The 14,306-nt window shown below is 55.6% G+C and overlaps 1 protein-coding gene across 1 annotated transcript in view; it reads left to right on the forward strand.

Annotated features, from left to right (window-relative positions):
* The window catches only part of TTC7A (tetratricopeptide repeat domain 7A), a 174,452-nt gene that overhangs the window by 69,277 nt on the left and 90,869 nt on the right, over positions 1 to 14,306 (forward strand). The window contains exons 9-11 of the mRNA XM_051975219.1: positions 5,905 to 6,042; positions 7,173 to 7,256; positions 11,875 to 11,979. Of these exons, the coding sequence (XP_051831179.1) occupies positions 5,905 to 6,042; positions 7,173 to 7,256; positions 11,875 to 11,979 (327 nt within the window). The remainder of the gene's footprint in view (positions 1 to 5,904; positions 6,043 to 7,172; positions 7,257 to 11,874; positions 11,980 to 14,306) is intronic.

Below are 14,306 nucleotides of genomic sequence, written 5' to 3' on the forward strand. Positions count from 1 at the left end.
CAGAGATTCCTTCTTTGGCCTTTGAAGAAAGGAGAAGGGTTCTGCTCCAAAGGGGAGGAAATCTGATCCAAGGAAGACTTCAAGTTCCCTTTTGGAAACTTGAGGCCCTTCTTGCCAAGCAGCAGAATGGGCTGAGCCTTATGAAACAGGAGTGAAGTATGGGGCGAGCAGTTCTGGGGGCCGACGTGGGCTGGCGTGTCCATCATCCCAGTAGACGGGAGATGTAACGTGTTATTTCTTAGCTATATATAATGGCTGCTCTGGAGCCAGGGGTAATTTTGTCTGCTGGGGAGAAGGAGAAGCCAAATATTAGGATGTCCTTCAGGAAGGGGGCAGAGCTCATGAAGTAGCTAGCTCCTCACTGAGCTCAGGGAGGCTCTTTTCCTCCTGTTGCTTCGGTGGGCGAAGCACAGAGTCTCAACATGGCAAAGGAACTTGCGTGGTCACAGGCCGCCCAGACCCGAAGGAGCTTCTCCTCCCACAGCCCAGCCGCCTCTGCTGGAAGGGGCAGGCAGCCCCCTGCCGTGTGGAACGTCTTGCTCCTCTCTTCTCCGACGGGGAGCCTCTTCAGAACTTCGAGTCTGACCTGTCCGCTTTGCACCGTGGGACTTGGGTGGCCTTCGACCAGACCGCAGAGAGGACAGCCATCACAGGCCCCCCGTGCCTTCTCCTCCCCAAGCGAAACATCCCCAGTTTGCTTAGATAACTGCTCAGAGGAAGGCGAGGAGGTGGCTTGGGGCTTGCTCGACTGGGCCTCCCGTGGTTGGTTGGCCTACTGTTTGGGGGGGTGTATCTGTGAGACACCTACAGCCCGGGCTCTAAGACCGCCCTGTGGAAGCCTTGGCCTTGGTTCTGATTGGGGATTTCTCCAGGTGTGTGTGTGGCTTGTGCGTGGGCCCCTGCCGAGCTAGTGCTCCCCGGAGCATCAGCACCCCTCTGTTCTTCACCAGCGGGAGCACCTGCCACAGTCCCAGTGTGGGTCTCAGTTCAGTCCGGGACCTCGGGGAAAGCCTCATGTGGGGGTCTTCCCTGGGCCTGCGTTTGCCCATTTCCAAAGGGAGGGTAGTGACGCTTGCTGTGTCAAAGACCTCCTCAGTTGTGCAAGAGCAGGGGGCCCTGGAGAGCTGGTTTTCAGAGAGCCGAGTGAGATTGTCTGCAGAAGTCTGTGGGTCGGTAAGCCTTCGTTAAGCACCAGCCCAAGTGGGTACCAGAGAGTCTGCGGCTCAGGGATTCAGGGACAAAAGTCCAGATGCTTCCTGCTCGGAGTAAGACCGTCATCCTCACAGAAGTAAGAGTGCTGAGATATACCAGAGAGATCACAAGGCTGCCCTGTAGGTCCAGCAAGGAATTGAGGTGGGTTTTGGGGTGTGCCAGGGTCACACAGCCGGGAACTATTGCTTGAGGCTGGATTTGAATTCAGCTCCTCCCAACTTCAGGGTCAGGCTCTAGCCACTGCTCCATCCTGCTGCCCCTGGATCAACTCTTGGGAGAAACTGGGGAGCGCAGGAGGTGGTGTTGAGGACACTGTTCATACCGAGGGGGGTCATAGCACCAAGTCAGGCCTCCCAGGAGAGGCGGACTTAGGGGGAAGTCCCTGCTTTTTCCTTCAGCATGTGGCTTCCCCCACCCCCAGGGGCCTGAGAGCTCACGTTGCCATGCTGCAGGAGGGCCCTTGGAGTGGAAGGGGTCCTAGAGGCCCTTTCTACTAGTCAAGGAAAGTTTCCTAAATGGGGTAGGATTTCAAGAGTCCAATGAAATGAAAAAGGTGTGAAACTGATAAAGCAGGTAGAGCCCCCTAGCGGCCTGGATACAGGGATGGGCCTAGCAAAGCTATGGCTTGTCAGACTTAGAGGAACTGGGTTCAGGCTCGAGGCCTGAAAAGGCATTGGGAAGGGGGGGCCAGGGAGAGGGGAAGAACTCCCCTTCCGGCAGCCAGAGATCTCTGGGAGTAGTCACCATTCAGAGTAGCTGAGCCTTAGACAGAGGAGTGTGCTGTGAGACCCAGCCTATGGACTCCTTTTTCTGAACTGCTTTTTTAGCTCTTTCTTTGCCCCAGTCTCTGCACCACCTTTCCCGCCACTGCCTTGGCCCGCCCCGTGAGCTGTGGCAGGTGAGCCTGTGGGTTTCCTCCATTACCCACCACCCCCTCCCTCCCACAGTGTGCACCCCTCCCTTTCCCCAATCCTGCTGACAACAGTTATTGAGGGAGCTGCAGCCTGGCAACCACAGCCCAGCCCAGCCACCCTGCCCAAAACCATGGCAACCGTGTCCCGCCGAGCTGCTCTTCCTGTGTTGGCCACAGCACAGCCTCCTTGCGGCCAGCCTTGCCTCACAGGGTGCCAGCCGCTGCAGTCTCCCCTCAGGACCCCCCACCCACCTCCTCGGACCCACTTTTTCCTGATGCTGCTTTGGTGGCTGCTGGGGGCCCAGTCTCTGACCTCAGGGCCTTCTCTTCCCTGGTGGCTCTGATGCTAGTTTCTGAGGTCAGAGTCCGTGCCCCAGAGGTCAGCTTTTCCCAGGCCTCGGCCTCGGGGAGGCTGGCTCTCCTTCCAGTGGCCCTGTGGCAAGAGCACTCTGTCCTGAATGTTCTTTTAATAAGGGCCAGGGTTGTTGCCAGGGTCACTCCTCAGGGAGCTGGCCAGCTGGAGTTCGGCAGCCACCAGCGTGGGCCTGGCCAGGGCTGCAAGACCCGGCATTATTCCTTACACAGCCCCTGGCCCTTCTCATCCCGGAGCCTTTGGTGGGCCCCAGAGCCGAAGCAGCCTTCCCGTCCGCCTTAGAGCTGCTGTGGAATTCACTTCCGGCTGTGGCCCCTGGCCCATGCTGAGAGCAGCCCCATGGAGGGCTCAGAAAGCACTTTGCAAAACTGGGATCTGCCCTCGGGGCTCTCTGGGCCCGCCCATCCCCCCTTCTCCACATCTGTTTTTATTGCTAGTCCTTGGATTCCCATCTTCTCCGCAAGAAGAGTATCCTAAGGCCAGGGGCTGGAGAGGTGGATAGCGCCCACCCCTGAGAGCAGGAAGGTCTGGTTTCCAGCTCTGCCTCCAGAACTTGGTGACCCTGTGGCCAGGCAGCAGCTGCTTGACAAGCTTGTGAGGTCCAGCTGAGGCTGGAGATGAGGAGCTTGTGCAGCCCCCCCCCCCCCCCCCCCCCCCCCCAGTCAGGGAAGTTGGGCTGGCAGATAGGGAGCCCAGGGGCTGTTTCCCACATCCCTTCTGATTCGCCAGGTCCCTAAGTCCTGGGCTCAAACCCCGTTTGGGGCAGGCGGGCTGCCCTTTGGCATGTGTCCCATGTGTAGGCCCTGGGCGGGATGCTGGCGAGCCAGAGATGCTGGTGCAGCACAGGGACCCAGAGGGAGCTCTGAGATCACTTTTGAGCTCCGGAAACACTGCTGTGGAGCTCTTCATCACCATTCCCTCCATGGTCCATGTGGGGGTGGATTTTGCTGGTAACGGGGTTATTACTGGCATTTCTTCTCCATCCCCTTACCCTTTGGAGGCCCTAGTGAGCTCCCCCATTTTTTCCTGGGCCTTGGAGTAATTTGCCTTGGAATTGGTCTGGATGCCAGCAGGCCCCATGTCCAATTCACCCCTGAGTAAACTGGGCCAACCACTCTAGGGAGAATAGATATCTGCTTATTTAGTGTGATTCCAAGGGACCACATAGCTCCCCCACCCCAAAAGATCTCCCTCGGAGAAATTCCCTCAGAAGAGATCCATTCCTTTGGGTCTGTAAGGCATCTCCCTCTCCAGATATGGACCCCCTGGGAGTTGACTCCTTTGTCAGTAGCACTTGATCAGGGATTGGATGAAGGTGAGGTGAGGAAGGGAGGAGGGGAGCTGGTTGCCATCTGTGTGTGTGTGAGGGGATTTAGGACCAGAATTCATCATTTGGCCCTGTCCTCCCCCCCCACCTTCCCCACATGAAGAATGTACTATGGGAAGAATGGTGGTTGGGGCACTAGGCATTTCTTTGGATCCTTCTTCTGCCTTCTTTCTTCTGATGGTTGGAGTCAATGTGACCCCTCCCCCCTCCCCCCCAGGGTCTCCTTGCCCAAGGATCCTGACTCCAAGCCCAAGATTTTCAGTTGGATTAAAGAAAGAATGGCTGACCCTGAGGCCCTTTTTCATAGTGGACCCTGTACTTACTCTTTATGCATCACAACTCTGCCAGTTTGGCCTGTGACAAAATTATTTTACAGGCAGGCAAACTGAGACTGAAAAGTAAGTGACATTTATTTTTGTATAGTTAACAAGAAGCAAAGTCAAGACTTGGGTTCAGATGTTCAGTCTGTACATATGTTTCCGTTTTTAGTCTCACATGGTTACAAATGGTAACAGGATGGCATGTAGGACTTTGAGTTTGGGGAGATCTGCCAAGATATGTTTCCTCAAGAGGTGTTGTCCAGCTGGACCAGCTTGGGGAGGTCAGCCTCCTTCAACCTTCCCTCTTTCAACATCTGGCTAATTGTTAATGACAGTCTGTTGCCTTGGGGGCATCAAATCTTAAAACAAAATTAATTGAAGAGTATTTATTAAGCCCTTACTTAACTATGCCAGGCTTTGGGGATAGAGGTCCAAAGAATTAAACAGCCCCTACTTGGAAAGAGGTTCTCTTCTCTCTGGGGAGACCACTTATACATAAATAAGTAAACACAGAATAAATACGTGGAAAATAAGTGCAGGGTAGGCCATTGCCCTGACAGTTAATTAGAAGAGTTCAGGCAAGGTTTCATGTAGAAGGTGATGCTTGAGCCATGACTGAAAGCAAGTAAACCTTCTTTAGCCCGGAACTGGCAAGGGAGAGACTTTGGGGAGAGGTTGCTTTGATGTCCTTCCTCCAGTTGGAATTAGGGTCCTCCTCTCCCTCCTTTTCCCCAGTACCCATCTGGAAAACGTAGACTTGTGATGGGAAACCAGGTCGTGAGCATGCGGGCAGAGAGAGAAGGGAGGAAGGAGTCTGTGGTTGAGTGCAGATGACAAAGTCCCTTGCTGGAAGAGAAGCTGCCCTGGGGAGGGCCCCATAATGTGGGCAGAGCAGAAGGGGGAGGGAAGAGTAGAGGAAAGGAGGTCTGCAGGGAGCAAAAGGGAGAAGCCTTCTAGGGAGGGCCATTCACCTGAGCCGAGGCCACGGTTGGGATGTGGGGCAAAGGCCTGGCCACGAGGCCCTGGAGTCTCCTCCCTTTGCTGCAGTTTCCTCGGTGGTGGAATGGGGACCAGAGCCCCCCTCCTAGAGCAGCGAGTGTCAGCGCGGTGGTGCTTCCTGCACCTCCAAGTGCTCGCATAGTTGTCAGCTGGCATTTATAAAGCCTTATGTAATAAAAGCTAATTATGGCAGTTAGCATTTACACAGTGCTTCAAGGTTTGCTAAGCTCCGTGTTATCTGGCTTGGTCCTCACAACCACACTGGAGGGGGAGCTGTAGAGAACCCCATTTTACAGATGAGGAATCTGAGGCAGAGAGACAGTGACTTGGCTGGGTTACCCAGTAAGTGTTTAAGACTGGATTTGAAGTCATTTGTTTCTGGTGGCAAGTCCAGGACTCTGTGCCCGCTGTACGCCCAGGCTGTAGAGACGAGGGCAGGGCTGTGCATAGGATGAGGGTTCTCCGAGTCACCTTTCGTTGCCTCTGTCTCTGACATAGGAAGCAGAATTGACCCTTCCCTACCCAAAACTTTTCTTTTTTATTTAAGACTCAATGTTTGTGGGCGTCGGCTATAATTTAGGGGCTTGAATGTAAAACAAGCTTCTGGGTCCAAGTGCGAGCCTGGTACCCAGTACCCATGTCCCCGCTATGGTGGGCAGATGACCCAGAGAGGCCTGGTCCGGGCGGGGTGCCGGGGAGGAGGGACCTGTGGGTGTCCAGAGCCGGCCTGACCTCCTCCCTGAATCGTCTCCCCCCGCAGGCCACCCGGGAAGTGGTTCTGAGCCGTTCCCCAGAACAGAAGGAGGACCGAGTGATCAGCCTCCAGGACGCCTCCACGGTCTACGACCTCCTGAGCATCACGCTGGGCAGACGGGGGCAGTATGTGATGCTCTCTGAGGTATGGGAGCCGGCCGGCCCCCTCCCCTTCCTCTCGGGGCCAGCCCCCACGTTTCGGAGGGTGGGTGCAGGCAGGACAGGCAGCGGCCCTTGGTGAGTCGGGAGGGCAGGATGTGCCCTTGCCTTCCTCCTCAGACTCTCCTGGGCCGTCCCCTGAAGGCCAGGGCTTCCTTCCCAGATTCAGAGACGCCAAGGGCAGACTGGTCTGGGTGGAGCTGTGAGCCCCATGCCTGGGTCAGAGCTGGGTGCAGGTAGCCCGAGTCACAAGTATTTATTAAGTGCCTGCTGGTGCCGCCAGCAGGGGGACAGGCTGCACCCAGCTGTTTCCATGCCCTTATTTATTCTTCCTGGTGACCATCCGCACAGCTCTGGGGTTAGGAGATGGGAGGGGTGTGGGGGAGCATGAGGGACTCCTCTCTTGGGCCTCGAACCTCTCCCTAGCACTTTGGTCCTGCGGGGCTCCTGCTGCCGCTCCAGCGGGGGCTCCCAGCCCTGGCCTGGAGGTGCTGCCCCTTGGGTCTTGGGGCAGGCGGGGGCTGGGTCTCAGCCCCACCCGATCCCGTGCCTGGGGCTGCCAGATTTTGCCTGAAAGTTTCCCTTCTTCTGTCCCCCAGAGTGGCTCATGGTGTTTTTAGCTTATTTCTTTATGAAGAGGAAGAAGAAAGGAGAAAGAATGATGGTGACAGAGACGATGGCTAATATGAACTCCTCGTTTATGATACCTTTAAGCTCTCAGAAGCCACTTCATGTCTGATCAGCACAGTAGCCTTGTGAGCTGTAGGAGAGCTAGTGGTGCGGTTTTACAGATGAGGGAACTGAGACTGGAGGAGGGGGCTTGGCCAAGCAGTGTCTGCTCATCAAGCCCCGGGGGGGCTCTGCAGGAGGGAGCAAATGAGCCCCCAGTTTGTGCTGATATCTGCATAGAGTTAGAGGGAAAGAGGTGGAGCCCCCTCCTTTTACAGAGGAGGGAGGGAGTCCAGAGAAGCCCCACTCCTAATAGAGACCTTGGGCAAGATTCCGGTTGGGTGCCCCTGACTCCTAGTCCAGCACCGACTGCTGAGCCCTCCTCACTCCCCCAGAAGCCACAGGGGAGCGGGGAGCCGCTGACTCTGGTGCCCTTTGCCTCCCCAGTGCCTGGAGCGAGCCATCAAGTTTGCCTGTGAAGAATTCCACCTCTGGTACCAGCTGGCCCTCTCCATGGTGGCTTGTGGGAAGGTAAGGCCGTGGCAGCGCTTCCTGCCCCCTGCACCTGGGTCCCCTCCGCGGCTGCGCTCTGGGACAAGGTCCCCGTTCTCCCCCTGCTCCTTGGGGCCCAGCAGCTTGCCTAGAAAATGGAGGGACGCTGGGGATGCTGCAATTCACTTCCTGCTTCTCAGTAGCCTCGGGGTGGGGGGGAGCAGATTTCTGCTTTAGGGCCTGTGTGTGAGATGTCCGCCTGTGCAGCTGCATGTCTTCGGGGGCAGGAAGCCAGTCTGTGCGCTCCTGTGTGCTCGTGTGCAGCGCGCCCGGGGCCGCCGCCAACCCCCCAGTCACAGGCAGCTCCTCCGGGGTTTGCTTCTGGCTGCCTGGGCCAGGGCTTTGTCTCTGGGACTTCTGACCGAGAGGATCTTGAGGGGGCTCTGGAAATGATGGTTTCTGTTAGAGGAAGGAAAAGGCCCTGGGGAGGCTGCTGTCACAGACCCTGTCAGCAAGGGTGGGGTGGGGTGGGTTCAGCACTCCCAGGCCCATGAAAGGTGGGAAGAGACCCCAGTGAGGCAAAGGGGCTCCAGCTGTTCCCCTGGGACACACAGGTTCTCAGGCTGGGGGCAGGCAGTGATTTCTCCTCACACTCTCTCCGCCTCTGCGTCAGCCCCCTTGCCCAAACTCATCTTCATTCCTTACCGGGTCAGAACTAGACTTACATAAATGTCTATTTTAAGCACCGATGTGAACCGTGAGCATGGAGTCCTCCTAGCCCTCAGCTGTGAGGAGAGGGGCGTTGGGGGTGAGGGAGGCGTGAGGAAGTAGTGTGGCAGGAGCTTGCAGATTGATCTAAGAGCTGGGCCTTTTATGGGGCTGAGGGAATCCCCTCCTCGCTGCCCCTCCCCACCCATCTGTGCCGAATCGCTTCCCAGTCCCAAGGCCCTCTCTGAGGAGCCAGGCCCAGAATGGGGCTTGGACGCCGCTGCCAAGCCTGCTGCAAGCCCACCAGGGCGGGGGCGGGGCGGGGGGTGGGGGACGGGAGCTGGCTGCTGGATTCGGGAGTGAGGAGCACAGCATGGGGGCAAGGCCTGAATGCACTAGGACCTGCCCCAAGCAGATGAGCTGAGGCTAAACCGATACCCGGTGCTCCTCTTTCTCCCAGTCCCACTGCCCTCCCCTCCCATCTCCCAGGCATTGGGAACATGCACACGCACCCACACACTGAGAGAATGTGATTCAAGGCAGAAGGCGGGGAGTGTGAGGCACTTGGAGGGTTGTCCCCGCTGGGAGGCAGCGCGGAGCCGGGCCCTGGGCCCACACCGGCCGCAGAGAAAATCAGGGACGGGGATGCTGGGCAGGGATCTTGTACCTGTGCTAGGGCGAGCCCCGGGGCCAAAGCACCCTCAAGGTGCCCCCACTCACAGGAGGGCGCGCCGGGGCTCCCGGCCACCTGCCGGCCACGGGGGCCTCAGAGACTGGAAACCCATGCTCCCTGCCCACTCCCAGGCTGCTGCTTCCAAGGAGCTTCAGCTCGGCAGCCTTTGTGAAGCACGGGGATACTGTGCCAAGTACTCCAGAGACAAGTCATCCCTTGGCCCCACGGAGCTTGTGCCCCATCTGACAGACAGACAGACAGACAGACAGACAGACATCCCTTTAATTTAGAATGTAAGCCCCTGACTGGTCAAGACACCCCGGACTGTGAGAGATTTAAGGAGAGACAGGAGGGTGGGGCAGCCTGGACCTTGAAGGACAGAGGAACAGGATGGGGGGCAGGACTTTACAGGAGAAGAACTGAGGAGGGGACTCGGAAGAGATCTTTCTGCAGGAGTCTCCACTGTCTGAATAGAGGAGGAGAAGGAGGAGGAGGGAGACAGACAGTGGTTAGGGGACTAGGCAGGCTTGCCCCTGGGCTGCTCAGCTCAGTCTTGCAGCCCTCTCTCTCTTCCATGTTACCTCCTGGGGTTTGAGCCTGGGTCTGGGCCCTTCCTTTGATGGGGAGGAGAGCCTGAGTCCAGCATTAGTGCCTGGGGAATTAGAACACAAGGGTGGTGGGAGGGTGCGGTGGGGCCGGGGGTCTGAGTGCCAGCTCTGCCCCTCGGCTCCATGCCATCTTCCCGCCCGCCTCCCAGGGCCTTGGGATTGGAGAAGGCCTGGATTTGTGGTCAGAGAACTTGAATCGGACCTTGCTCCCTAATGATGGGTGTGACCCCAGGCAGGTCAGTGCCTCTGGGCCTCAGTTTCCTGGTCTGTTTAATAAAGAGTTTAGACCAAACAACTTCCACATTTCCTTCTAGTGCTAAAATGCTAAAATTTGCCAATAGTAGATAGCCATGAAATGGATTTCATTTATTTTTCAATGAGCTCCAAGTTCAGGAAACAACTTTGAATTTGATGAGTAGCAGTCTTTCTGATCAGCTGAGTCCCTGTGCAGGATATCGCTCACCCTGGCGAGGGGCTGGCGCTGGGGGGGGCAGGCGCTTTTGTCAGAGACGAGTTGAAGGATTGAAGATTTACTGCTCATTCCAGCCAGCCTTTGGTTAATCCTTGGGGGCAAGAGAGTGCCTTGGGGCAGACTGGTGCCCTGTGATGGAGCAGGGAGGTCTGTCTGGGAATTGGTCCTTGTAGATGAAATCAACCAGTCTGTGCTGCTCCTGACAGCCTTGTCTAAAGCGGTGACCTCACTTGGGCTGGGAGGGGGGAGGGGGAAAGACACTTAAGACAAGGGAGGAGGGAGGGAAGGGACACTTAAGACTTCATTGCTACCAGTGGCCTGCAGTTGTGGTTTAGGTTCCATGGCTGTGACCGCCCCCATAGGCCTTCCAAAAGGTTAGGCTGGGAGATATAAATATATCTGGCACATCATCATCCTGCAGTAATAACGTATGAGTTCGATGATTTAGGTCGCTCCTTCTGTTGGTTTTCTCAGCAAAAGCATAGACTCAGTTGCTAGGTAACCGCCATTTTTTTAAAAGCCCCTCTCTTCTTCCTCCCGCCCCCACCCCCACCCTAGCTCTAGATTGCTGAGTCCTCAGATGCCTCTTTAAATAGTATCCCTTGATGGGGATTGGGAGGTCAAAGTTAGAGGATTCAGCATTCCAAGGCTCCAGTTCCAAAGGTCAGCAGCCCAGCCCCAGAGTGGGAGAGGGAAGCGCCTGAGGCCGATTAGGGTTTGGGGGAGGGGGAGGACCTTGAGTGTTAGACCCTAGTCTCCCCTTCTCCCCAAAGCCCCACCCTGGCCAGCGGCTCCCGGGTCCAGAGTCAGGAGGAAGGAAGAAGGGCGGCTCTGGGGAAGCAGCCATGGCCCAGTTTCTTCCTGATCTTCCAGGGCCTCCTCTGCTCTGATGACTGCGGCCCATCCTGATCCCTCCATGGTTGGGACTCCAGCCGCACTCAGAAGCTGCACTATTGACCAGAGGCTGCTTCACTCAGGATGTTTTTCCTGCCAGACTCAAAGCTCCTTGAGGGCAGGGAAGGAAGGGAATCACCTCCGCCTGCCTGGGGCCACAGGTTCTTCCTCTTCCCTCCCTGACCTCCTCTTGGCTCAATTTCACTTTGTTGAAGCATCTTGGATTCCTGGACTTGTCCCTCTGGGGGCTCCTATGAGAAGAGCTTCCTTCGACCTTTTCTTGCGCCCTCCAGGGCTGGTGTGGGTCTGAGTACTTGGCAGACAACTCCATACCTGCTTTACTGAATTGCCTTTCAAAGCCTGGAGGAGACCAGAGGGCCCTGGGAGTGTTTGTGCTGTGGGCCCCGGAGTGGGAGAAGCCATTAGCATCATAGGGTAGCTTGGGGAAGGAGTGGGCCGAGGCGGAGGAGCTGCCTCCACAATGAGGGGGTTGTGGGCTCCGCTTGTCTTTGGAGAGGGAAGGGAGTGTCTGGGGGTGCTTGCCCCCGGGCTCTGTGCGGGGCGCCTGCTGTGTGTGTAGCGTGCACGCTGTGCCTCTCTGGGCACACCTACGCGCGTACCCGTCTGCGCTCACCCATGCCTGTCCCTGTCTGGCTCCCCCCGAACAGTCCCCGCACTGAAACCCCCATCCCCCTCGGACCCTTGTGTCCAAGCAGGGGCAGTTTCTGGGGTTCCTGCTTTCGACCTGTCTCCCGGTGAGAAGTGGAAGGCTTCCCCCCTACAATAATCGCTCTTTAGTCCTCCAAGGCCCTTTTACATGGCAGTGCATTGGGACCTCTCAACAACCCTGGTTTAGGTGGGTGCTCTCATCAGCCCCATGTTACAGGCAAGGAAACTGAGCCCGCCCCAGCACTCCGCGCGCCTGCGTCCTGGAAGGAGCCGCCCTCTGGCTCCGCTGCCTGCCTTCCGTTTTCCTGAGAAAGCTTAGGCTTTAGTGGTGGGGAAAGGCTCCCACGCCGAGAGGGAGAACGAGGCCTTCGGCCCGGGGCCGGCCATACGTCCTCCTTGGCCTTGTCTCGGGGAGGGTGGGTGGGCCGCTCACTGGCAGCTGTGGCAGGTGGGTGGTCTGTCGCGAGAAATCCCTCTCATCCCTGCCTTATTTTACGGGCACTCGCCCATCTGTTATCTCGGTCATGTTGCCCCCCGGCACCTGTGAGGGGCAGCACATGGAGTGCCCCACTTTGGGCCCTTCCCGAAGGCCTGGTGAGTGACCCTGTTTCTCCTTTCCCTCTCGGTTTGCAGTCGGCGTATGCTGTGTCGGTGCTAAAGGAGTGCTCGAAGCTTCGTCCCAGTGACCCCACTGTGCCCCTCTTGGCTGCCAAGGTCTGCATCGGGCCCCTGCACTGGGTGAGTGCCTGCAGCCATGTGCCCCTTGGGAGCGGGCTGGTCACCAACCTCACCAACCCGGGCCCTTGCCATGGGCCGGCTCTCTGGGAGGGTGGGGAGGGACCACAGACGGTGGGTGGTAGTAAGGTCCCGGAGGGACTTCGTGGCTTCCTCTCGGTCCTGGGGACCTGTGGGGATCTCTTGCCAGGGCAGTTGGTTTGTTAGCTCTGCCGTTAACCAACTAGCTGTGTGACCTCAGGCAACTTGCGTCAGTTCTCTGAGCTTCAGTTTTCTCATCTTGTCTAATGGGAGGTGGAGTCCTTTGAGCTCTTGATAGTCTGGGTTTGTGTTTGGCAATATTCTGTAAAGGTAGGTTGGGGTCCTTTTGGATCTCCCAGACCCTTCATCCCTTGTACAAGCAGTAGGACATGCATGAAGGATGCAGCCATCCTGTTTTCAGGTACCAAAGTTGGGAGGGATGGCTAAAACACCGGACGACAGTAAAGAATTAAGAAGATTTTGCCCCATTTAGAGGGCTGACTCTAGAATAAGATGAAATCCAATAGACATAAATGTGCCCATTTTTCCCTTGGTCACAAAAAGTCAACATCCCAAGCCTAGGAAGGCAAGGTGAGACGGCAGTTTTTAAAAACTCCAGCAATCTGTGGCCTTAAAGCTCACCCTAAATTAGTGATCCTGTTGTTGGCCAGGGGAGCTAATGCAGTCTTGGGGTGCAGTTTCCAGGAATGAGACCATAGTCTCGCCATGTGCCATGGTGGGGAGGCATGTCTGTAGATTGTATTTGGGTCTGCCATACTTTCACAAGAACATGGATAAATGAAAGAGGGTCTGGGGGAAGGCAGCTGAGATAGAGAGGGGGCTGGGCAAAACCCCTCAGCACATTTTTTAGTCTAGGGAAGAAAAGACTCCTGGAACTCTGAGCAGGAATTAGGTCCCAGAGGGCAGAGCCATTCAAATTGAGGCAGAGGAAAGGGAGATTCTGGGATTCTGGGGAGGGCAGAGTGGTCTGGGTGGAGGCAGAATACACTCAGCCTGACATCCAGAACATGGTCTGAGGCCATCGTGAGTGACCACTCTGAAGCCTTGGCCCAGAATTCCTCAAGGCACCCCCTGTGGAGCCTTCCTGGGAGCTTGTGGAGGAGAAGCGTTTGCAGCTGGCTGTTGCCAAGGAGAAAAAAGGGACAAAAGGATGCAAGAGGCAGGCAGACATCCCTGGTGTCCTGCAGAAGCCTTCCCGAGTTGTTTTTGTATGTAGATTACTGGGTTTTGCTGTCTTGCCTTTTATTTAATCTTTTTTTTATTTTTGAAGGGAAGAGATGATGGTAGTGGTTAGAATTATTAAATTCTATTGGTGCTTAAAAAAAAAACCAACACTGCAATCTTTTTCCAGTTTATTGCCTCTTTCCTCCATAGAACCCTCTCTTGAAACAAAGAAAAACAACTGAGTAAAAATAATCAAGATATAATATTGCTGAGTTGCTTTGTTCCCCCCTCTCTTTCTTTCTTTTTAAATGAGATGACTCAGTTGAATGGGAGAGGGAGGAGAAAAATGAAAATGATATTAAAAACAAAGGATATAAATAAAAATATTAAATAAAAAAATATAAGTTAAAAGTCACACACAGACAAATCCTTAACTAAAACAGTGGCTGAGTCTAATGATGAATAATCCATTATTCTGTACCCATGGCTGCCCAGACCACCCCCTCACCCCTATCTCTCTACTAAGAGGGAGATGAATTTCATCAAAAGTATTTGTTGTGTCTGAGTATGGCTGCCTTTGGCAGGGCACTTGTGGGGCTGGTTTCATCAGGGGCCTATCATTCTCTCTGTGCCTCCTGCCCCTCTGTGCCTCTGTCCCAGCTTGCTGTCTCCCAGATTTCCTCCCAGCTGCCCTTTCTTCAGGTGCAGTAACAATCCACACTTGCCATGCCATGCTGTTTTGGTTCGACCATCTCCCATCCATGGAGGGGTACTTTATTCACTGCTTTTTTTGCTTATCACAAAAGGTTATTGCCTTCATTTGAGGGATTTTCCCCTCCCCTTCTTCCCTAACCAAATATGAGATAGATTTGCTTTTCAAATTAACAGTGACTGTGCTTTTATTTTGAGAACTAAGGGAAAATTTCATAACCCCTTCACCCTTGAGAGAAACAGGTAGGTTTAGGAAAAACAGTGAACCGGGAGTCAGAAGAATCTTCCGACGTTCTGGGCTCACTTTGTTTTCTGTGCTTGGGGCGGGCGGGGCACCCTATGTCACCCCTCACTTTGTTCCCGGAAACCATGACTCAGAGGCTCTGCCCTGGACCTTCTTCTCCCCTTCTTGG

The sequence above is a fragment of the Antechinus flavipes genome, chromosome 2, assembly GCF_016432865.1.
Source record: "Antechinus flavipes isolate AdamAnt ecotype Samford, QLD, Australia chromosome 2, AdamAnt_v2, whole genome shotgun sequence".
Taxonomy (NCBI): Eukaryota; Metazoa; Chordata; class Mammalia; order Dasyuromorphia; family Dasyuridae; genus Antechinus; species Antechinus flavipes.